General features: G+C 43.3%; 1 protein-coding gene and 1 long non-coding RNA gene across 2 annotated transcripts in view; both read left to right on the top strand.

Moving 5' to 3' along the window:
• The window catches only part of LOC147600029 (uncharacterized), a 686,528-nt gene that overhangs the window by 616,908 nt on the left and 44,125 nt on the right, over positions 1–25,495 (top strand). The gene's annotated exons all lie outside the window — the stretch shown is intronic.
• On the top strand, positions 14,011–23,316 carry DUSP13B (dual specificity phosphatase 13B). Its single transcript, XM_010130348.2, has 3 exons — positions 14,011–14,195; positions 14,905–15,125; positions 22,912–23,316. The coding sequence occupies exons 1-3, from the start codon at positions 14,011–14,013 to the stop codon at positions 23,124–23,126; spliced, it is 621 nt and encodes a 206-aa protein (XP_010128650.1). The 3' UTR covers positions 23,127–23,316.

The following is a 25,495-nucleotide window of genomic DNA, read 5'->3' as shown; positions in this document are numbered from 1 at the left end:
CTTGCCTTTTTTTTTTTTAATACTAACTCTTTATAGTTTGGGCCTTCTATGGATTATTTATAACTAGAATAGAATTTTCAGACAGAAATGGGATTTTTAAGATCAACAGCCTTCCTCAGAACATTTTTATTGAGGAAATATGCTTGTATGGCTGTGGAAGCCATCGAGATACTTGGAGTAAAAGAGTACAGAAAGAGAAGACTGGGTTAAATGAATTCCTGCTAAATACCTACCAGCAGACTTGCTGTCTATATGGGGAGCTGGAAACAGAATTCTACCAGGGCAAAAAGGATACTGCATCTATTTATAGCACTGCCTTCAACACCATAGGAATTCAAAGGAAAACTCCAACTCAGCACACAGTCTTCTCATCATCTGCTTCTGTCAAGATTAAAATGGGGCTGAAATCATTCTCTTCCCTTGCAAATCCCTGCTAGGAAGGATCTGTTTGTTTCTGCAAGTAAGGAACTACCATAGTACAAACCACCCCAGAGCTCATATGGTCTGGGCTCTGAGAGTCCTCACCCAGCCAAATGTCACCTCTTTCCTCTTGGTAGTCAGAGGAATGGGAGAAAAAGAGCCTCACAAGCCTCAGCACTTTAGCAGGAAAGACCAAATGTGCTTCACCTGCTCTGCATCCCTGCTCCCCACACTGTCCCCAGCCCTTCTCCTTAAACCAGATGCTCTGGGGCACTTGCAAACAAAAGGGTAGCATAGCTCCAGCATGCTCCCAGTGCCAGCAGCAGGGAGGCGAAAAGGAACAGGGTCCTGGCACAGGGTCATGGTCACTTATGGTATCACTTACTGACATGAGGCCCTTACCCTACAGGGGCATGTGCCACTCGGGGAAGGAGTGGGCTCCAGTGGTGTGGGGCACCTATTTATCAGCAGAAATTATCTCTGATGTTAGAGAGAGAGCAGAATTGGAAAAGGAATTAGCAAAAACCTGACCACCACTCTAAAAATAAGGCAGGTGCCTGGAGTTTCTTAGCTCAACTCTTCTTTTAGCATCATGGTGCCTCAGATCTTTCCTTCTCATCTTCCACCTTCCAGTTTCTCTTTAATAAGAGCTGCTCTTTCATTTTTCACAAAGCACTACCCACTCTACTCTCTCGGTGCTCTTCTTTTGTAATTCCCTTATCAAGCTGTCTGCTAGGTGGGGAGCAGAAGGTGCAAGACTTGGTGCTGCCTTTGAGGTACAGGTAATTATTATGTGCATCTGCTATTGTGGTTTCTGCCTCAACAGGTGGAAAACATGCCATTTTCTGAAAGATTTGCAGCACTCTGTGCTCCTGCCTTGTCTTTCCTCTAAAGCCAGTCGTGTGGTGTTCCTAAAATAATAAACACAGCCTCACTGCTGCCACAAAACCCCTGGTAAATATATTTTTATGGGAATGAAATATTAAAGGATTTGAACAGTTATTCAGTGAAAGCAAAATATGAGCAGTAAGGTTGGGTAAAGATTCAAAGGCTGGTTTGCTTCCTTTCCCTGGGGCACATCAAGGCTGTACTGTTTGCACTTTAGAGATGGATAGTGGGGAATTACTTAACCCAAAATGATGGAAACAATTCAGACTATAATAATATAGCATGAGAGTTTCTCACATTACATCTATTCCCCATACTGCTGGCTATATTCTGCCTTCAGATTCATGTGCACAATTCTCACTGGATTCTGGAGCCAAAATGCATTTCATTGTCTTCCTTAAAGTCTCTCTACGGTATAAGGTTGCTAAATCCTGAGCTCAAGGACTGGGGACAAATGTTTTCTGAACATTTCCCAGTGTCTGTCTCTGTGAGATTCCCATCTGCTGTGTTTTACTTTGAATTTCGTCTTCCTGCCTTCCTAAAAACACAAAGCAGAAACACATATTTCCTCTGCCCTGGAGTGCAGGAATCACCAAATTTCCCAGCAGGTTTTCTCACAACATATGATGGATCCAAGTTTGTCTAAAAATGCTACAAGCCCTTTGTGGAGTAGAAACGGAGGAGACCAGAAACATGGGCCAAGTTTCTGAGTGTTATGAACACCTCCAGCCCCCAAAGGGACTCCATATCCTGTTTCCTCTCTCCCAAAAATTTCACCTGGCTTTGGGTTTCATTAGGAGAAATACACATTGCTTGACTCTAGGCTTTAAGTCTTTAGTTCATGCTTCCTGCTGACACTGCAGAGACTACAAGAGCCACGCAAGCTGAGTATGACCTGGGGGCTTCAAATTTACTACAACAGCAGAGCAAATTAAATGGAGAGCACGTTAACCGGGCTGGGAGATTGCTGTTGACCAACAAATCTTCATTAAGTTCCCGCACCAAGCTGTGCTGCACCTCCGATGAAACTGATTATTGTGTCTCCATCTGTGTTTCAACTATTTCTCCACCAGGCTTAAAAGAAACTCAAACTTGCCTTAGGTCTAATTAGAAATAAAACACAATATTAATCCACCTTGCCCCAAGCATGCACCCAGTTTGGAGGTGTTGGTGCACTGTTCAAACAGGCCAAGTTCCACTCCATTCACCACCAGTTATTTACTGCCCTGGTTTTTGCCAGCTCTTTTATTCACTGTCAGTGTCTCACAGAGACTTTTTTCACTGTTTTATGGTGACTTTCTGGATTACTGGTTTTCACTACCAAAGACAAAGTCTGAGATCAGTTCCTGGCAGTGATCTCCAGACCTTTCAGCCACCAGCACGAACCCCAGGAGTTCATGTGACTCACACCTCACCACAGCAAAGCCTGTGCTCGGCATAGCAGCAGCTTTCACAGGATTAGAGCAAAGCCCTCTCCTGGTATCCATGACTGAAGGATACCACAACTGGAGCCTCTGACATCCTCCCCTGCAGACCACTACTAGAAATACAGCTCCACAAGTAAAACTCAGGTGCCAAGCAACTCTGCTGCATGGGCTTTAAAAACACCCTGCCCAATTTAGGCCAAACAGAGAGGTTTGAGGGAAAAGTCCAAAGGAAAGCAAAGGGAATTAAACAGCGGCACTGAGAGTTACACAGCTTTAGCTTCTGCAGTGTACATGCAGAGCAGGATCTTCTGCCACAGACTGTCCTTGCCTTAAGGTAAGGTAAGAAACAATTATTAGGTATTTCTCTTCTGAATGTAAAGTAAGAAACAAAAGGTACATGCAGATACTAAAGACTAATTCCCCTCATTCATGATGTATCATTCTTTGCCAGATAACATTTATGGTGGCCAAACTACATGTTGGCCATGGAGACTGGCTGTACCCGCATACCATGTCCTCAGAGTCAGACAACACCTGAAAAACTCAGATGAGACTCAAGCTTTTCTGTATCAAAGATAAGGCATCAATTATTTGGGTTTATGCAGCAGCACCTCAGCACACAGGCTGTTACTGGTTCCCAGCACTGGGGCACTGCAAGGCAGCCTCCCCTTCACAAAGCCGCCTGTTGTGTCCCAGACAAGACTGAAGGGTGCAACAGAGCAGTTGCCTTCTGAATTATTTTTTGCTAGTGGTTAATTGGTTTCCAGCTCTAGAAGAAAATGAGTTCTGTTCTTTTTGTACTAGGTGATCTATGACATTTGGGGGCACATATTTTTAACTGCTAGTGTGTTTTAGAGATATGGTTAAGAGTTAACCTAAAGGACAAGTGATTAGAAATACCTCTAATCCCAAGAGCTAACACAACTGCTGGGAAATTCTAGACCTCAAATCAGCTATGTTACAGAATATGATGAGTTCTTTTTTTTTCCTTCAGCAGACTTAGCAGTGAGATTTTACAATGAGAAGAAAGCAATTTGCTTAGCTGACTTGGGATTTCATCTCCTTCTGTTGCATCTCTTAGACTATACACACATCAGCAAGCAAGCCTCAGCTCTGTTCAGTCTCAGTCTGACCCCTGTACTAACTTGATTTATTGTTTTTAGTTCTCAAATAGTATATTATGTTATACCCCAAAGGGTCTGATTAGAACTGGCCAGTATTTTAATGATTTGTGAGGGGCATCTGGGACTGCATGGGTAGCATACGTGTTGTGTCAATGCTATAGGAGGAGTCTGTATTGATCCATACCAGTGTGCTCCAAGACAAAAGCGTGTCAAATTCCAATAAGCTTTAGTTCAAAAACCTGATTTGACAGGTGGCCAAGCTTGCACTGGGACTGACCGTAGTTCTCATGGTGGGAATAAAAGAAAACAGCTGGATTGCTTCTAGCCATTGCATTATGAGAGGATTTCCATTCCTTTCTCTTGTTCTATTTCTATCTTACAGAGCTTAAGGAGGTGTTTATCCTTCCCAGTTCTGTAGCCAGAAACCTGGGCAACAGGAGCTTGCTATCAGCTCTGTGGTTTATCTTTCTGCCAGAAGATACGGGTGAGAAATACAGGTTACTGGAACGAGCCTTCCAGACCTCTCCAGTCTTGCCATGGCTATCATGATGCTAGAAAGTCTGAGATCAGAGAGTGTGAGGTGACAGAAAGACAGACAAACACTTAGAAAGACAGTACAGGTGTTTTTACGCCATAGCATCACTGCATTTAATAAGGGATTGTGCTATATTTTGGAGGAGGCCCCATCCCTGGAAACGTTCAAGGCCAGGCTGGATGAGGCTCTGAGCAACCTGATCTAGTCAGGGATGTCCCTGCTCCTTGCAGGGGGGTTGGACTAGATGACTTTTGAAGGTCCCTTCCAACCCTAACCATTCTATGATTCTATGATTTTTTTTTAGGGTATCTCTAACAAAGGACTCTGCAAGCACTGAAAGAAGGGTATCAGCAGCACAGCATGCAGATACAGGGTTTCTGTGTCCTTGGTTTGATTTTGCATGTTCTCAGTTCTGTTTTGAGAGCCAAAGCCAAAATCTGCTGGCATCCCCAGGAAACCTCGTCCCTCAGCAAGTCCAAACTTGACCATAACTTTCACCTCATGACGTAACCTGCCTTTGACTCACTAGAGGCGGGCACAGCTCTTGACCCAAATTAAACCTAAAGGTGACTCTCTACCCAGGTACAGCTATCACTAACCAGTGTTTGACAGCAGTCTGCCCCTGGGTTGCCTCCTAGCTCAGACTTGTGGACAGATGTATAAAAATCACCCAACTTAAGTTTACCATCTCTACCTGTGCAGTGGGAACAGTAGTGTCTTCCTCACAGGCGATAACAACTACAAAATGCATTCCAGTGCTCAAGAAACACCAGGGAACTGTGGCTGCCTACCACCTGCTGTTTCCCATCTTCCTTCCTAGCGGGTTGTTCAACCCTCCTGTGACACCAGTGTGAGGATACGACTGTTGTCTCCTGTAAGCTGGGTAGCTGGTAGAGACCACACGGCAAGAACAAGGAGCAGTGAAACTGTCAATGCTCCCAAACAGAACAGACCCAAAAAAGAGCAATATATTGTTTCTAAGATAGAAGAACATACCAGAGCTAGACACAGGGGAGAAGGGTTTTGCATTGTGCCATCCTTTTGGTTAAATCCTTGGGGCAGAAACCATTCACTCATAATGGAATTCTTTGAATTCTGAAGCCTGATGTTTCCAGTGCTGGGCTGGAGGACACTGCTATATTAGTTATTGTTAAAGTAGCCTCATTCACCTTCAGATGTGGCCTGCTAAACTCTGGTGGGGGAACAAGACACCGACCTAAGGCACTGCATTACAACTGGGGTTCTGTGCAAGACACAGCACAGGAAATCCTTGGGCTCTGAACATTGCTGAAGCAAGAAACAAACATGACTTCTGCCTCAGATAATTTGGAGGTGACCTGGGAAGATTAGATCAGGCTAGATTAAAAGTAAGCAACAAGGAGTAAGCCTGAAGAGTAAAACCATGGCTGAGAGACTGGAAACAACACCCAAGTGAGGCTTTGTCCTTCTTTCATTAAGCTAGATGCAGTGTGTCCAGAAACCTATCTGTGGCTTTCTTGTGTTGTGTTCAGTTGGCAGTGAGTTGTCCAGATCAAAGCCTCTTACAAAGTAGAGAGCGTGCAAAAGAGTGTAGTAGTAGGGCTGCCTGGCAGTCGCAGTTTCACCCCAACAACCACAGATGGGGAGCAGAAAATGTACCCTGTGATGTACAGCACTAACAGGCTCTGCCTCCCACACAGCAATGGTGCTGAGGCTGAAAAGCATCACCACAAGTGCGAGCCCCCAGTCCACTGGATCTGCTTTACAGAAATAGACTCAGCACATTTCAGGCAATCTGTGAATAAACCCAAGCTTGTACCTCTCTGCAAGGTCATGCTGTAGCAACGTCATCCAGTAATGAGAGCACCACACACTCTCTGCAACTACAGGCTGCAAATATTGGTAGAGCATCACTAAAAGTCATGAAAAAGCAACTAGGATTTACCTTGTTAAGGGAGGGTGATGGCTTTGGAGTGGTTGTACCAAAACATCAGTGTCAGCCAGACAGCCCAGCTGGTTACGGGCAGCTCCAAGAGGAAATCAAAGTGGCACACGTTACTCCTGCTTTACAGCGCCCTGCATCAACTTGCCAGCCTATCTTTCAGAAATGTTTCATCCTTTGATTTTTTCGGTAATCTTCTGAGGGCGCTTCCAGAAGAAAAAAAAACAGAGTTCATCCATTCAGAGTATACCAGCTTTCACCTTGGACAAGTCATTGCTGGAAGCAACAGAGATACAGTGATGTAACATCCCTTGTGCACAGAAGAACCACCAGCCTTAACACAGGAAGAATTGAATTTTAGGCAAGCTTGTCTTCAAGTGGGAGCATAGGAATAGCAAGAGGGTCTCATGAATGTAGCATGTCCAAGATCTGTTTAGTGCTACAATACTGTAGATATTGGGATTTGTGTTTACTCAAGAGGAACTGAAAAATACCAGTACTGAATGGAGAAGTGAGTTACAGATTGTCAGAACTGACCAGCAGTCAAGCCTGACGGCTGAAGTCCGTTGCAGAAGACGACATTAGCCATGATGTTTGATTTAGGAGCGGTAGCCTGGCAGGGAGCTAGAGAGACTCTCAAATATGGGCATGCTGCTGCAGTGACAAATAGCACAGAGATGTGGTAGATGCATTTTGGACCAGCTACTGTCTTTGGGTCATACACATTGTGTCTGGTTCTCTACCGGATCAGGTTGGGTTAATGGATATAAGGATGCACATGGCAGCTAAGAGCGTAGGAGTACCAAGGGGCTCCAGAGGGCCCAATTTTGTAGCTGAACTTCTGTATTCACAGCCAAAAGCCCTGCATCTTTGCTGGGATGAGGGCTGGAGGGATACTGGCTTTCCTCTGCTTGCTTGCCAAGAGCCAAGTTCAGGTCCTTAGAGCTCTACAGTGCTTTTGCTCCAGTTGATGACTTCATGAACACCTAGCATCAGGAGGAACACAGCTCCCTGCACAGCTTTAAATGTTTGTGTTTCCGTGCATGTGCCGATGACATCATTGCCACCTGAGGGCCTGAACACTGGTCTTGGCAGGTAAAAGCCTTTCGGGTCACCTTACATTGGGGTTCTTGCTCTTGATGTGTATTTATGTAATGATTGCTAGATGGCTGTAATTAGATGACTGTAAAGCACCACCTAAAATGCAGTAGTAATAAATTCTTAATAGCTGATGCTATAACTAGCAGTTACAAAAAATACATCATAACGTGCAGATTGTTAACAGCGTCTAGGTCTGATTAATGCACAGCTTAAAATAGTCATAATGCACACTATTGAAATAGCATGTAAAATTTCTAACTAGTAAATAAATGGTCCAATTCAGGAACAAAATACACCCAAGCTTCAGTGGTGAAGAAGCCACAGAAAAGCTTGGGGTGGATGAGCTATCTCCTCTGATCTCTGCAATCCTTTTTGTGGTGCTACCTGTCAGCCATGGTTTCTGTAAAGCATACTCCGTGTGCACACCCCTGCCTGTCCCTGCCTCTGTCCTGACTGAGAAACACAATTAGGTTCTCATTTATGTTACAAAAATGCAACTGTGTCCAGAAAACTCCTGGGTTTGCATTTTGTGAAGAAGGGGCGGGTCAGGGAAAATCCAATTAGCTGTCTATATTTTTCATTTCTCTTTTATCCAGTCAAAACAGCAGTGTGGGCAATATCTCTACAGAGATGATTTCCTGTGGCTAAAGAATAAAATAACTATACATGCAAAATCCAGAAAAATTAGCAAAATCAGAAGGTGGCCAGGTTTTGCATATTTGGTACAACATTGCTGCATGTGAAAGCATGTCTGCTTCTGTCTAGCCACCATCAGGAACCACACACATGGTTAGTAAATACAAGTGTACTGACCAGCTGATGACAAGAAAATATTTTATACTACAGTTACAGACAAAAACAAGGCCACCCTGCCTCAGGGCCTGCATGCTGATGTACATCCTGAAACAGTCAAGACCATCAGGTCTGAGCCCTGCTGACTGGCCCACAGACTTGCTATGAAAAAATTAGACATTTTTGAGGCTTCTGAGGCCTGGCAACCTACAACATCAGTGGAAGCTGTGGTAAGTGCAGCATATTTGAGAACCAGGATGGGCTGATTAATTTCTTCCTTACATTTGGGTAGTGCTTTGCATCAGAAATGTCACTGCTGATTTCCCTGAATGTCACATGGAAGAGAGTTCTACTTGGACAGAGGAAAGGTGTCACAATCCCTCTTCAGTTAGGACAGAAAATTTGGTACCAACACAATACAGAAGGGAAAAAAAACCCAATCAGATGTTTTCTTCCTTGTGCTGCTCAAAGCTGTCCAATACAGAGTAATTTAGCTAGTCTGCTCCTAAACATAGAGTCTGCGTGGTTTGTTGAAGGCAAGGCCATCTAAATGGATTTTGCCAGGTAACACCAAGTGGGTGCCTTACCCTAAATGTATAGCTGGGTTAAATTCGTGGGTCTGGAAGCCTCTACTAAATTTGGAAGTGCTGTTCACATTACATCCTCCAGCTGCTGGAGAGATTTTCTTACAAACAGTTGGCTACTCAAATACCTCGTGGCTCCATGGAAACCGCCTCTATCTCAGCTTTCAAATTCAGCCAGCCCTACCTCAGTCATCGCTGTATTTGATTCATACCATCTATATCCTGTAGCGCTCCTAGCAATTGATAAATTATGGCTCCAGCGAGACTATTGGGTTAAACACCAAGGAAGAAAGAATGATGACAGTAATACTTGTCATTTGTGTGGAGATGTAGCAACACAAAACCCCCTCTCAAACATATGTTATCTTGGAGGAATCTTTCCAAGGGATAGGCTTTCTGAGAAATGTTTATGACTTTTGAATACACGATAGGCATGAACTTGACACGACCTACTTTGGCCAAGCCCTGGGCTTCAGCCTGGTCTTTTGCCACCACAAATCAAACAGTCTATTTGAAGTGCAGTCAGACTGATATCTTCACTGAGATGACAAGGTTATAGCACACACCAGCTGGAGAAAAAAAACAGGGTGTAGAGCACATTGTTCTCAGGATTTAAAATATTTTCACTAAAGCCAGAGGATAATGGCTATGTTCTGCCCATACTTGAGAGCCAATACAATGCCTGGGATGATTAAAATATTCATTACAATGTTGAAATGAGAGAACTGACATCCTTATATTATATATTCAAATCCCTCCTTTACCTTGGCATTGGAAAATGCAATGAAAAGCAAAAGAGTTTTTTTTCTCCTGACTTTCCACAGCATCATGCTGCAGGGTTTTGTGTCTTCCCGTCACTTCACTTTTGATTTCGTACCAACATAATGCCAAATTGTCAAGTCACCCTGACTTTTGAGATTGTTCTCATTTAATGAAATACTGTGGTGTTGGAGAAATCAGATAAAAGGTGGCACATGTTTCCAAGGACTGAGACACGTGTCAAGGGATACCCATCTCTAAAGACCCTCTCCTCAGCATGGCACTGAACAGCACTAATTATGTTACAGATAAAGCTGTAGTCACTGAATTAACTGAATAACAACCAAAGCATCTACAGTATACGCAGTCCACAGGGGCATTTGTGGCTGGGAAGAGAGGAAGCCTAAACACTCAGGAAGGAAGCAGTCTCTGTGAGCTCTCACAGGACCACTTTCCTTTCTTCCTGGGATATTCCATATACAAGGAACCATGGACCTGGCCACCCTCATAGCCCAACTGCAGCAAAGCCACTACTAGGTTTCCAGAAAGAGGGCTACAGATGCAAGCAGGGTGTGGTGACATGTACAGCCTGTGTCATACTCTGGGTCACTGTAGATGACCAGAATTACATTCTGCTCTGGGATAGGCCTCTCTGATTGCAATTCTCCTGCTAGTCATAATTAAGGAAATGCTATTACACAGTTCAGATACAATTACAGTTGTAGTACAAACCAATTCAAAATTAATCTAAATATAATGGTAAAATTTATCCTACGTGATTGAATAATTACTGCAATACAACTCCAGCAGGGCAAAGATCAGGAACATTTCATATGAATATCATTCAGAAACCGGCATTTTAAAATTGTATTGCTCATTCATACGACACACATCACGGAATGAGATCCACTACAAAAAAGCAAATATAGAGGAACTGTTGAGAATCATTAAAAACATATTTTTAAAATGAAGAAGAACCACATTATTACATATAATAATTTTCCTTTCACATTAATTTGTTTGAATCTATTCATGCTCCTCATAAAACATTACACAAAATTTTAATCATAGCATTGTTTTCTTTAAATATGTGCATTTCAGTAAGTGACACTTGCATGTATAAATTTAGTGAGTTAAAATGTTAGACTGAGACTAGAATTGAGCAGTCATTTATTCAGAAAAAAACTGCCTTGTTTTCCTGTCTGTACATTTTCTATGGAAAGCTATTTTTTTTTCAGTGTATTCATTATTCAACATTTTAGTTGAATAGTCCTACAGAGAATTCTCTGCTTTTGAATCATTCACAGCCTGTTATTTCCAATTATTTCACATTTGAAATTCGAACCCCGGTCCGTCGTTTTTATTGGACAGAGAGTTTACATGAACTGATGCTGTTCTCCTGTTGAACAAATGTGACCAGAATACAGATGGAATAAGTTTTGTACACAACATTAGCAGTTCATGTCTGTGTTTCCACAGGAGTAAATTCCTTAGCTATAATCCAAGATCAATGTGAGCACAAGCTGAAAGTCATCTTAGGATAATTCTGAAGAACACCACCCATCTTATAAAGACCATTGTTGCACAACTTTCAATATCCACACAGCACACACTACCTTCTTTTGCCAAGCCTACGCTGTTATGTTCTCTTCTAGAAAGACAACTTAAAAAAAATCTCTGAAGGAGCACTTTTCCTAAGGTGTGCTATACTTCAGAGCTGTCCACCAAACCATTATAGGGATGGAGTTATGGGCCTGGAAAGCACAGCTCCCAGAAGAGCTGTGTGAGTGAATTGGTGCCTGTCCCTGCTCATCTTACTGACAGCCTGAACACCGCAATGTTACCAGGACTTTTGGGCACTGCCACGTAATTCTCCACTCCCGTGAGGCTTAGGAAAGCAAGGCTTACAGCAGCATTCAGTCTTCTGAGGCTAGGTAATATGAAAATCAAAGTATTTATACAGTAGAGAGAGCAAAAGGAAGGGATAACAAGAAGCAGTAAATAAGAAAAAACCAAAAGAGTTGAAAGCAACTTTATAGGGAGTGAGAAGTGCCCTAGAGTGGTCATTAGCCACACTGCAAGGAATGAGATACATCAAAAAAGGGAAACATTTGCTGCAGATATTATGAGGTGGGAAGGATTGGAGGAGGCTGTTATTCTTGAAAGTATTTAATGAACTGGCAGATGGCCCTGTGGTCAGGACACATTTCTGCTGCAGACCTCCTGTGTGGTATCAGAGAAGTCACGCTGGTGTCGGAGATTGCCAGCGGGAGCCGGGCAGACCTGGGGCAGTGGGCACTGGGTAGCCAGCGTCAAAGATGCTATCACAATTGTTGGGAGATGTCCGTTCCAGTGTGGGAATTCCTCCGTGCCTCCTCTTGCATAAAGCCATACAAAATGGGCAGGAACATCTGCTTTTGTTTTCACAGTAAAAGCTGACACTGGAGGAGATACGCACATTTGGGAGGGGAGCACATTCCACAGTGGAGCTCTTTGTAATACAAACAATACGAGGCCATCCTGGGAACATCATTATTTGGTGAAAACTTACTGTATTCAAGAGGACAAGGCTGCCTGTGAAGGTGGCAGAATTAGGTGGACTGACAGAAGAGAGGGCCCCTCTTGGCAGCTGGGTGGCAGGGTAAATCACCCAAGTGTAAGGCAGAAGGGTGGCTTCTAGTCAACATTCAGCAGCCTAGCACTGGCACAACAGTCACTGCTTCCCTCCTTCATTTCTGTGGACATTTCAGGGACTGAGTTGCTCCATTTCTCCTTCAGCAAGGCTGAAGGCCCTGCAATGGGCTCCCAAAGCAGGCTAGTATTCAGACTCTCTCTGTCTTTGCGCATGCAAAGCCAGATATTTTTAAACAAAAATACACCAAAGTGTGAACTTACAGCTAGTGAAAGTACCTTGGGAAACTAGGAAAACCTTTCACCACAGTTAGTGTTTGGAAAGAAATTGTCAATGGAGGTGCTTGAACATGAATAGAACCTACTTGTAAATGGCAGAGCTGTTCAGCAGAAAGATGGAAGGTTTCAAGTTTTCGTTCCTGGAGTGTTCTGCCCCAACCCACCCCTCTAATAATTTGTGCAAAAGAAATTCAGCAGTCAGTGGCAGAGCAAGACTTTGACTCATTGACTACAACTTCATCCATGTTCTAGACAGATGCTTCTGTTCTAACGCTGCCTGAGTTGTCAGAGTTCCCAATATCTCTGTAATGCAGACACTCATTTATTTTTTAGAACAGTATATATGTTTTAAATAATTTTTTAAAACATTGCTCTGGTAAAAATATAGTTTCTATTTCCCTCTTCAAAAATCCTCCCAAGAGTTCAAACCTATAGCTAACACAAGGAACTACTATTTCAAAAGAAACTTATCACGTGGGAACAGAGTAATTCCAGAGATAAATCGATGCCTAAAAAACCTGTTTCCCCTTGTAATTAAAGTTCTTACTTCAAGATTAGAAATGGGACAGTTCTTGGAAGGGGCAGAGAGGAGAGGAATGCAAATGAAACAACCTATTTTAAAAAATTAATGCTCATAAGAATACCAGCTGGAATCACTAACTTACTCACGCAGATTCTTTCTACCATGAACATTTGTCATCCGGAAAACAAGTATGGCTGGCAACTACCATCAGAAAGAAACAAAATACTCCTTACAGAGTTTCCCCTGTTGAAGCTGACAATTAAGAGTTAACCAGTGAATAAGATTTTGCATGACCAATTCTATTCAGCTCAGCTCAGTTTGTTAGGCAAATTATAAAACACAAATCAGATAAAGTATATATAATGAAGTCCTAGTTAGGTGGTTAAAGCAAAAGCTCAGCATACCAAATTAGTAACTTGTTTCTATATCCACTACGTAGCTACATTTACACAATACATTTTCCATAGCATTACCTCTTTCCATTCGAAAGCAGAATTCTTTTGCTGGCATATCAAGGACTGGTCTATTTCACTGTGGTAGTAGTAGTGTCTAGAATTCCAATTAGGAAGTGGAAAAGTTCATACTACTACGAAAAAACTTAAAAAAAATATAATAAGGAAGTTTTAATTGACTGCTTGACATACCTAGAAACAAGGGTTGAGTAGTCAGCTCAAAATAAGCCTGCTAAGGCCCTGAGCCTAGTAGTTTGAAAAAGCTTTAGCTTACAATTTGCCATAATAATATAAAACTGTATTTAAGAAGCATAGGCTTCAAAATCATTGTCTGAACCAGAGCATGGGACTATGGGACTGTCATTGTTTAGACTGCAACAGTATTCCCAAGTCCAGTCATGGCCTCTGCTATGATAAATATATAAACACATGAGAGAAAGAATCTCTGCCCCAAAGAACTTACTACTGTAACTCTAGGCAAGCTTTGTGAGGGGGTAAGAGAGGGTGAGAAGAAGAGAGGGTAACCTCAGAAACATCTCTGCTGGTGGTGAATGTATGCCCTCCATCTTTCAGGATGGCCTGGGACTCCCTGAGCAGCAGGGACTTACTGCGCCCCAAGATAAGAAGTGCTCCAAGCCGGATGTCTGGCAGCCAGAGCAGAACACCATCCCTGGAGGAGCTGCGGCGCCTGCTCTGGACACGCACACACCCCACGGGGCATGTGGATGAAGTCTGGCCAAACCTTTACGTGGGAGACCTGTAAGAGAGAGGGAAGGGTTGAAGGTGTTAATGCAACTCTTAGCCCCCATCCTATACCCCCTAAAATAATCTACTCTTTACTTAAAAAGAGAGCTAGGCACTAACTTGGTGCCTCACAGTAAGTTTTAAGTGTTGCACAAGGCTGAACTGTGCTTAGGATGCTGTAGCATAGAGAAAAGGCATCCTAAGTATCCCAAAAGAATATCCCTGCTCTTGATTTCTCCTCCTGTGTTAGTACAGGAGTCCCACACTGCAACAGCCTGGTAGGGCCGTGGCATTGGTACCGCAGGCAGTCACACCAGAGCTAGATAAAACAGGATCAGCCTCGTGTTCTCCTCACATTGCCAGACGGCATCGGTCCCCTGAACTGATGGATGCTCAGCAGAGGTGACTTTGAAAAAGCAAACCAGAAAACTCCTGGCTTGTGCAGAATTATCACCACTACCACCTTTTTATTTTTTGTCAGTTGAGAAAAACCACCTAAACTGATGTTTGGGGGAAAAAAAAAAAAGCAGGAAACATAAAAGTCAGTTTCTTAACGAGACACTTCTGTCTTGAAGTATTTTCGTGGGCACTTTGTACCTGATCAACCTGTCAGAAAATAGCTGCTACAACTTCATGCAGTTTTAACAAACTGCACTATCAGCAGCATGTTCTACCCAACACTGTCACGCAGGAAGCAAATATAACCCCCCCATCCTTCTTTCAGGTACATCGCTCGTGACAAAGCGCAGCTGAGCCGAATGGGCATCTCCCATGTTGTGAATGCTGCTGCCGGGCGATTTCACATTGACACTGGACCCAAGTTCTACAAAGACCTGCCTGTGGATTACTACGGAGTAGAAGCAGAGGACAACCCAAACTTTGATCTCAGCATTTACTTCTACCCAGTCGCTCGATACATAAGAGCAGCACTGAACTCCCCAAGAGGTAACTATCTGTGCATGTTGCATACCTTCTGCATAGGAGCCAAGCAGGGCAAGTTATCAAATAGCATTTGGCATAAACAAACCACCTGCAGATGTGGACAAGAATGTAGATACCCAAACCAAGTAGTGTCACGCCTGCCTCCTGAAACAGGAAAGGGTGCTCTGAACAGGCTTTCAAACAGGTTTTGCCTATGTCTGGTGCTATTCCTTAGCAAAAGACAAAATAGCAAGTATCCCGGGGACACATTGACCCGGGAGGAGGCACATACACTTGATCTTTTCAAATTAGTGATGGAGTTTAAAATAAAAGCTGAGATGGAGTTAAAAGACGAGTGCAAGCATCATATTTGAATAAGAAGAATCTACTATAATGCTACAGTCTGTGCAAGTCCTACAAGCACAGGATAGGGAAGAACTTGCTGGGAAGCAATTCTGTAGAAGAGAACCTAAGCAACACCACCAGTTCAGGAGATAATGCCATGCTGTTGCTAGAAGGAGTATAACCTTGAATTAGGAAGATAACTTGCAAAATCTTTGGGCTCACTACACACAGGCCAGGTACAATGCCGGCAGCCTGGGGCTAGTGGGGGATCATTGCTATTAAAGACAAACCTTCACAAAAGCAAGTCTCCACTGTGCCACAAGACTGTACAGATATCCACTTCCAAGTAAGTGGTTTATCAAGAGAGCAATTATACACTCAGCAAACTGTTTTGCTTGCATCATGGTGAGTTTTAATATCAGTGGAGGTCCTAAAATACTAACTACCCAGCTTAATCATAGAGTTGATCTACACCATACAATCTAGGAAAGGGAGACACAGTAACTGAAAATAGTGCACCTCCGTGCTAGATACCTCAGCATTTACTGCTGTTTGGAGGGCTGCATTTGCATTTCAAAGCCACTAACATACTTGGAGAATCTGGATCTGCACCCATTTCTATTACAGCATACACTATTTGTAATTGAAATCATTATTGTTGGTGCTCCAGAAAAACGTAAGATCCAAAATAATTTCATGCATGTGTAAAAAATGAAAAAAAAAAAAAAAAGAGTACCAAATCAATTGACAAAAGACAGAAAACAACAGTGCTTTGCAAGATGCATGCCCAAATACTGAAAGTCAAGGCTCAAATCAAACACAATGAACTAATCGTATCTAGAGTGCATATTTATCCCTACTCCCATGCTTTTAGATATTGCTTTACTGAACTCCATATGGAAGCAGGGTTCTGGGAATGGAGACAAGGTGAAATTCAATCATATACAGTCCCGCTGCTGCTGACATTCATCATTTTAAGGAAAGTGCAACAGTTTAGAAAATATATAAACAAGATGTTCTGGAAGTGTAATTTCCTGAGGTACAGAATTTAGCAGCTAAATACCCATGACCTGTGTAGGGATGAGACAGGGAGGGGATTGTTACTCACATAATTTAAAAGAAGAGAAAAAAAATGGCATTTATTATAAGCAGTGATGCTGAACAAAAAATTATACCATGTGACAAGAGGCCTGCTCGTACTAAACTCAGAATGTAACGAGGTACTTCTGTTTGACTGAGAAGTCATTTAAGACTTCTGCTTAACTGTTATATGCAAATTCAACATATTTTTTAAATGAAATTAAATTATCTTTTTTTCACCTGAGAGGATAAGTCAAAGTTAAGACTACATGAGGGACAAACATATTTAAAACTATGAATCAAATACTCAGTAGAATGAAGTAAGAACTGTTACTCCCATCACACTTGAAGAAAAATTCTGATGCTTTACACCAGAAGTCCAGAAAACAGCATGGTCGTATTTATTCCAAATTTCTACCTTAGCTGAACAGAATACATCTTTGGCAATGTATGGAATTTATTTTTAAGGCAATTTCTTCAAACCCAGATGCCAGAGCATGAGAAAAAGGAAGCAAGGGAGTGTGCACTCACATGCCTCTAATTGGAAGCTATTCCTGTCACAGTGGTCATGTCTGCATTACACCCTGAATGATTTCCTTCATCATCTTTGTCACAGAGATTAAGAAATACAGGCACTGCTATTGCAGCCACGCCATATAAGCATTATTTTTTCAACCCTGTTTCCTTGGCTGCCTTTCCTTCAGCACAGCCCTGCTGTTCCTTTGCCCACATAATAGAGCTGTCTGGGGAGGCTTAGCCAAGAGCAAGCAGATGCACAATCTGCCCCCTTCTCCTCAAGGGAAAACATGGTGTTAGAGAAGTACTGGCCTTCTCCCTCGTGCTTAAGGGGCACACCTTGAATATCAGTCTTGCCCTTTTGCATGGCCATCTGTACAATTTGAATTTTTCTAGAGTGCCACTAAACCTAAGCTTAAATCAGCAGGGTCTGGTGAAGTCTAGCAGAAGAGGGAGGGAAAGAGAACTTGAGAGCACAGATGAAAGTATGCCATGACAAATATTCAACTAACACCATGCAGAGAGAAAGATTCCCAAGTAGAGAGCTTCTCCTTTTATTGACCTCTGAACATGTTTAAAACAGGCAGGTTAAAATCACCCATTAACTTTCTGAAATGGCATACCCTCTGAAAGGTGTTTCCTATCTTCCACTTCACTGGAGCACATGAAAAGCTAGGCTCCCTCTCCTGCCTTCTTCTTGGTGGTGGTGATGAAAGAAGCTTAAATTAGGAGAAAAGGGTCCTCTCTCTCGCCTCTGCCGAGGTGCATTACATACCTCAGTTTCACCTCCCACTCTCCAGCAGATGACAGGCCTTACCTGTTCCAGAAGGCGTGGGAAGAAGGGACATACCACCATTTAAAGCTCTCTGTAGGCTCCTTGCTATTTTCAGCTATGACAAAATAGACACTTGATTAATCAAGAAATAAACAATTGATTCTGCACCTGACTACAGGACAGTGGCTGAAACGTCACAGGAGATGAGAAAACCATGGTGGAGTGGGAAGAGGCCCTGGGGCCCACTAGCCCAGCTGAGCTCTCCTCCTGGTGAGCGGCGGGATTCAATGGAGTGAGGGCAGCTGGGGTGTTCACTCCGGGTGACAGTCTGGAGCCTGGTCTTAAGCCAAATTGAATCCATCCTGCAAGAAAGCAAGGGCTAGTTCAGGACATTTAGCTCAGTTAATGATGAGTAGCAAAAGGACAATAAGATATTATGTCTTTTAATGACTAATTTGTTCAACAACATTGAATTTCCCAACTTGAATTTGGCCAAAAAGTTGAATGAGCAAACTTTATCCTTAGCGCAAACCCTTTGATGTCAGTACAGTTACAGCAGGCATAAACTGGATATAATATCCATAATCCGCTGTTAAAAACCAAGTGTTATTGTTCTGCACAAACCCCAGCCAGATGACAGTTATTGTCTGCCTCTGCAAAAAGTAGCTTGAGATGTGCAGTGCAACATTTCAAATAAGGATTGCAAGATTTAATAATGCCAGAAGCTAAGTGCCCCCACTTCTCCTCAGTTAATCCCATTATTCCTAAGGGATCCTGTTACACGCTCAGAGAGAAGGTTGCAACATGGCCCTGTGATGTGGCATCAGCCCAACTTCTCTTTGCACTGTATGTTAAAACAAATGGGGGTGGGGAAGGCAGATTTGGAGGATGACAGCTTGTAGCATGGATTCTGCGGTACAGAAGATCTGGTTGTAACCTCCTTGCCCACCCCATGACAGGGGCACGCACCATGAGTGCTGCTGTGAACACTGCTTTCCCAGGCTGTGGTCCAGCAGCCTCCCAGGAACCCAAACCCCGGCGCCGGGACAGTGCATCTTGGCTGCCTGTGGTTAGAGGCTGATGCAACGCGCTGTTACCAAGACCGCTGCAGTCAGCCCACATGGTGCAGACATGCTTCAGGCACTGTTCAAATGCAGTGTGTCATGGTGGGTCCAGAGCATCACTGAACCCCTTCACAGCTACTGCTAAGAGACGAGGCTCTGAGCCTGTAAACAGAACCAAACAGCAACACTGGTTTTGTTTCCTGAGTCAAGTTTAACATTCCTTTGCTACAAATAATCACATAATAAATTCAAATGTGCTTTCATTAGAGCAATTTTACATTTTTCACATAACTGATTTATATCAACAGTCATTTTATTGTCAGTGTACCAGCATTTGTCACAACCTCTGCACGTGATGAAGCAAAGGCTATCAATGTGGAATAGATACTAGTGTAAAAGAGGTAACACACCTGCATCCTCATGGGAACAAGTGTATTAGAGAGCCAAGCAGATTAGGTCCAAGGTCAATAGTTGGGGCTTGTCCAGGTTTTTGCTGAGACATCTTCTAAAGCTAGTTGCTGATCTAGGAGGACTGCTTTGAAGTGCAGATAAGCCAGAGAAGCACAGAGGAAAATTCAGTGTGCTCTTATTCACCATGTCCTCCTCTCAAAGACAGAGTTAGATATAAAACAGTAGAGAGGCAGCCTGTACAAGCAGGAGTCTGGAATTAGTTCTGCTTTCTGTGCCCCCAACAAAAACCATATCAGGCAATATTTAATGGCAGCATCCATACCTGTGTTTAGCTCTGTCTTCACTTCCAGACTGCAGGTGGGGCTGAGCATTTTCCAAAGCACAAGACTCCATCTAGGTGGGAAAAAAATGGACCCAAGAAGAATTTTACAGAAATTTATTTCAGAACAGCAAGACTCCTGTCCCCTATCCAATTTCTGGCCAAATTTAGATTGAATTTCAAAATATTTAGTGATTCAAAATCAAATCCAACATCAAGGTAATCTCTTTTTGGTTGTTTTTCATTTGTTTTTTCCCCTCTTGGTGCAGTTCTTTTAGCTATAGAGTGCTGGTAGTTTAGAAGTTTTCAGACAAAAAAAAAAAAAAAAAAAAAAAGTGGTTCTGGTTGCAAGAAAATTTTTCAGAACATGTTGTTCCTTGGTTGCTGTTATCTGGGATGTGCATCAGGGTGAATGCCTGGATTTCCCCAGTCCCTGCTACTACATTGCAGTTAGACCTACTGCAAACTACTGAAGCATGGATTTTCCAAAGACCTTTTGGCCTTAGCCTTATTCACATTATTTCTCAAAGAGAAATTGTGCTCCTGACTCTTATGTTCCTCTGAAAATCTCAGAGCTGGGTTATTTGGGTCTGAAGTGCCTCCTCTGAGGAAGATAATACAGCATATCCCAAAGGTTGGTGTGAAGGCTAATGATAGTGCAGTACATTGGAAAAAAAGTCCAGTGGAAATTCAAATTAGCATTACCTTTTAGCAGGGGTGCAAAGCATTTATCCATATTCCCGTAAAAAGTAGGGCTTCACTTCCAAGAATCCCCATGGAGTTAATGGAATTGAGAGATAGATGTAATTTAACTTGAATAATGGCATCAGTATCTCAATAAATGCTGCGAAGCTGTATCTGAATGGGAAAACGCAAATAGAAATCACTTGATCTTCTAATTCTGCAAAACTGACATTATGCTGGAAGAACCTCTTCCTTCCCCCAAAGGTTTTGATGCCCAGTCCAAGTCTGCTGTCACCAGAGCTGTTTCGCTGCTTCCTTGGATGCTATATTTGTCCCTTTATTTCTACTGAAGACATGTCTATCTTTAGGGCTGAGCTCAGATTTCTCATGCCAGGATAATGAAAGGTGGCTGTGTCACATACATTGTGGAATTCAACACTTCTCTCCACACGCTGGCCAGAGCAGGTTTTTACAACACATGCTTGCGCTCTCTGAGCATGTGGCTATGCCATCATCGTTAGTCAGAACTGGAATGGTTGCTAAATAAATACTCTGTCACAAACAAAACGGGAATTAATATGAAAAGCTGTGCACAAAGTACCCAGAATTAACACCCAGAGGGATGGGGGCAATCAGCCTGAGGTTTTGGGCTGCATCTGGGCTCATGATCCAACAAGGATATTTTTGTTTCGCTCCCTGGTAATAGAGAAATTAAGATGCTGTAAGCACAAACAAAACAAGGAACTAGCCCTGAAAAAAGCTGTCAATTCCTTCTGCCCCTCCTTACATTTTACAGAGAAGCAACATCTGAGATGCTTTATTCCATCTCCAAAGGTAAAAAAGCAACATGGGATGCTTTTTACTGATTTTCATCTTTTTATGGATATAAATGTTATTCTTGATAAATTGTATTTTGTACAGCTATATAATTAGTAAACAAGAGACTACAAGTGTGACAGTCTAAAAACATTACTATTTTAATTACAATTTTAAAAATGCAGAAAATATTTCATTTTGAATTTGTGAAGATTTGTAGTGAAGAAGCAGTGTTGTAAAATTTTCATTCTAAAAACCCCCATTTTTCACAGCTGCCTTAATGGGAGACAGAGCTGTCCATTAGGTCAGAAGTTCAAATCTGATTCTAATCACTGGTTACTTCAATAACATCCGTTTGCTCAGCCACAGCCTCTGTCAAAAGACTAGATCTGACTGCAGCAAAGGACAAAAGAGGTTGAGAATTTTCAGGCATGGCTATAATTGAGTAGAACAACAGAACATTTTTTTTCCCCCCAATGAAAAATTTCTCATCAAATCATACAATTTTTGTGAAAGTTGAAGCATTTCACAATATTTACAAGATGCAGGTGTTCAGGTTCTGAAATGAGCTCTTTGTTCACATCCAGAGGGAAAGGACTACAAGCCTGAATTTTTCCATCTGAAGGCAATCCTTTGGACAAAATTTCCTTTAATTTCACATAAGACCATAAAAAAAAAAAAAAAAATCTTTATCTCTTTCCAGCACAGGTCAAGGACACACATTAGAAACCTGGGAAGCAGTCATGATACAGAATTGCATTTCTCTGGCTGCTTCCATTAGTGATCGCAGTAGAAAAACCAAAAGCAGAGCAGAGGGAAGGAGTCAGCTACACTCCTGGATCTCTGGAAGGTCTTCCCTGAGGCTTGCTTGCAGCAACAGGGAAGGACTCATGATATTACTCTTAATGAAAATGAAATGAAATCTCTGTGGAACACAAAATATTTCATAAATCATTTTTCTAGTGATCACCTGACACAGAAGGGAAGATGAAGGCATTAGGGAAGAACAGTGACTACAGATGTACAGGGCAGGCTACAGAAGTAAAAATAACATAAGCTGGTGGAAACAGCATGTACAAACATGTTGCTGCTCTTACTGGTAACACCCATTTTCCCACACACTTCCAAGAAGGTCTGGGCAGCAGTCACCACCCTCAGAAAGCATTGCTGCCTTAAGCAAAGAAGTTAAAAGAGCTTGTGGGAAACCAGGTACTTTCCTGTAGTAGCGGTGAGCACTCCTGAGCATTGCACATTTGAAATCCCAAGTTTCCAGGCCCTCTGGCAGTAAGCAACCCAGCAAGGCTGCTTCCCGTAGCATGGCCTTCAAGTATGAAGACTTGAAGCTTCACCAGCAAGTACATCACTCCCAAAACCATGCGTGAGCAAGCAGGGACAGCATGGACAGCAGGCTGGGCAGGAGGCTAAGGGCAGGAGACCCAGGAGAGAGGGAGCGGCTGTGCAGCCCTTGCGCTGCCCCAGAGTTTAGGCTCCCTGACCCACAAGCAGGCTGTGTGGCTCTGCACGCTGTCAGGCTGACAGCTAAGCCCAAAATTCACAAGCACAATCACAGATCCTGGAATACAACTACAAATTTTCTGTGCCCAGCCATTACAATCCCAACTGCTCCCCAACCAGCAGTGCAGCAGGTCTCCTCTGCAGGGCTAAGCACACCAGCTTGCTCAGCCCCAGCGTATCGGCACCACTTCCATCTCTGCTCCAGGACCATAAACTCCACTAATAGGCTTCCTGGCATAATTGCCTCTCTCTCTCTCTCTCTCTCTCTCTCTCTTCCTTTTCCAGGCAAAGTACTAGTTCACTGTGCAATGGGAATCAGTCGATCTGCAACTCTTGTCCTCGCTTTCTTAATGATCTGTGAAGATATGTCCCTGGCTGACGCAATTCAGACTGTGCACTCGCACAGAGGCATCTGCCCCAACTCCGGCTTCCTGAAACAGCTTTGGGAGCTGGACCTCCAGCTAGGAAAGGGGAAAGGCAGAGGAGCAGAGGTCTGCTAGTGCCAAGGGGGGGCCATCTCCTGGCACCGGACCAAGAGATGCCACCTCCACTGAAGATAGTGCGAGGATGCTGTCAGGACTGGCTCTGTAGTTGCACTGAGAAACTCCTCGGGAAATGGCTGAGCATGAGCAAGCTGGTAGGAGTGCAACATGTATTTTTTTGGATAAGCCTACTAATTGGAAAGAAAATGAAATAAAGAAGGATTCAAACCAGCAGTTTTGCTCACCTGGGCCTGTTTATTTAACTACCTGTTGGGCAGGGCACAGGGAGCAGTTGAGTTTTCATGCAGAATTGAAAGGCAGCACAGTCAACTTGGAAAAAAGACATTTTACTTGCTTATAATTGAATTTATATGGCAAGGGGGAAAAACGTTAAACTAGTAAAAAGAAAAAGAAAGCATGAGGTTTTTAAGCAAATCTTTAACATTTCACATCCAGCTGGCATGCTCCTTTAGTCTGACATGGTGACAGCAGTCAGCATCCAAGTCAGACCTTGAATTCTATGACAAGCCATGGAGGCTCTTGCTGGGACCTTCACAAGTTGTTTCAACTTCAAACCTATGGCACATACTCAGAACTTAAAAAGACCGTAAAATCCTCAGGAGCCAATACTGGAGGTCCCAGCCAGATGCTGCACCCTGAGGCACAGCTGTGAACAGCCTCACTGCTGGTCAGAGGGAAGGAAGGTGGCCCCTTGCACACATAAAGTAAGGAGCACACTCAGGGCACACTACCCACTGGTGCACTGCAGAGCAGCAGCAGTGCCAGACAGAAATGTCCTCCTCTTGGCTTGCAACCCAGCGCTCCAAATCACATTGCTCAGATTTCCCTGTTTTAATGGAAAGCCAGAACCTAGTGTCATCATGTCAGAGCAAAAATGAGCAATGCCTCTAACAAATCCAAAGCAGCAGCTCTGCATTTCGATTACTCCTTTACGCCCAATTGGCCACATTTAATCTTGTGAGGAACTCGAAGCAGATATTTGCTTCAGTGCAATTACAGCCACATACAGAACATTGGCAAATGCAAACAATATAGAATTTCCACTCGACGGCAGATTAATTTGGTGTGATGTTTTCCCTTGAGAGGCCTTAAAGGCTTGCAGTTCTGAAAGTACCCTGCAGTTTGTATTTATAGCACTATGGATGTTGAGTAGAAAGAGAGAAGCATATACTCATTCTGAACTGAAGTTTCTTTTGCCTCCATACATTAAAAAAAATTAACTGAGCATAGCACACTTCCATTGCATTTCTCATAATGCAATATGGAAACATGATTTCCCTGCAGAGCCTATAGGAAAATTCAGGTGGTGTTTCTACTTTTATAAACATAGTAAGTAAAACACAAGCAATGCTACAGACTAATTTCCTCTCAGGGAGCAGAGAGATGGGTCTTCCCTCTAGAAAGGGTCCCGTCCTTTGAGACTGGAGTAAGCGGCCAGAAGGGAGGTCACAGCTAATGATGGAAAAAAATCAGTGAAGTTATAGCTTTCACAGGCCTCTTACTGGCTGCCACAGCAAGGAGATTAGATTTCAGTGAGCATGGTGGCTGAACCACTCCTGGCACTTGGGTCTCCTCCACCTCAGTCTGTCTGGGGATCCTTTTTTTATTGCAGACCATGCTGAAGCTGTTTTGTGAGTAGTCTTTCCAGTTGCCTTAATAACCACTCCCTTCCAGTCTCTCTAACTCAGCCTACGCCAAGCCAAATGGCACAATATTACAGCACAAGGGGCGTATGAAACAACAGTCCAAAATCTCCATGCGTTGAGCATGTCAGGACAGGTCATAATTCCCCACAAGCTGCACATCTGGAAACATCTGTGGTTGCAGGGCAGAATTTAAAGTGAACAACTTCTCAGAGTGACTGAGCATAAATTTATCCCAGCTGAGGCCTATTATCCCTTGTGGGACAATTTCAGCTGGCCATGCGTGGCCTGCAGCTGTGAGCTGGAAGTCCAGCTAGAGCTGCAGCCCACCAGGAAAACCCAGCCACTGGCAAAGCAGGACCACTGGCTGGGTGTCACTGTGACAGGTGCATAGTGGAAGCTTCCTCTTCAACCTGGAAAAAACCAACCAAACAATGAAGAACTAAGGTCAAAAGCACTGGCTGAAAGACAATAAACTAGCCATCCAACTCCAGGACAAAAAAAAAAATTCCTTTTGTAGAAGAGCGTGAGGCGGTTCCAGAGCTTTGCGTTGCTGTCATGTTCAGCCAGTGGGAGGCAGGCCACTTGCAGTCTCCACCCACCAGCAGATGACAGTACCTGGGCCCACCATTACCTTCCCTCTCGGCAAGGGCTGCAGCATCATGGAGGTGGCCTGGCAGGGGCACAGGTGCAGGCTCAGTAGTTGGTGACAAGTAGGCAGTC

Source organism: Chlamydotis macqueenii, chromosome 7 (genome assembly GCF_036417535.1).
Source record: "Chlamydotis macqueenii isolate bChlMac1 chromosome 7, bChlMac1.mat, whole genome shotgun sequence".
NCBI lineage: Eukaryota > Metazoa > Chordata > Aves > Otidiformes > Otididae > Chlamydotis > Chlamydotis macqueenii.
The sequence above is the reverse complement of the archived record's forward strand: the minus strand, read 5'-3'. Positions and strand labels throughout refer to the sequence as shown.

What these genes read in the sequence shown, in the direction of transcription:
- DUSP13B (XM_010130348.2), top strand. Translation starts at nt 14,011, where the DNA reads ATGGCCTGGGACTCCCTGAGCAGCAGGGACTTACTGCGCCCCAAGATA. An exon ending in AACCTTTACGTGGGAGACCT is followed by an intron (nt 14,196 to 14,904) that starts GTAAGAGAGAGG and finishes TCCTTCTTTCAG; the next exon opens with GTACATCGCTCGTGACAAAG. An exon ending in AGCACTGAACTCCCCAAGAG is followed by an intron (nt 15,126 to 22,911) that starts GTAACTATCTGT and finishes TTCCTTTTCCAG; the next exon opens with GCAAAGTACTAGTTCACTGT.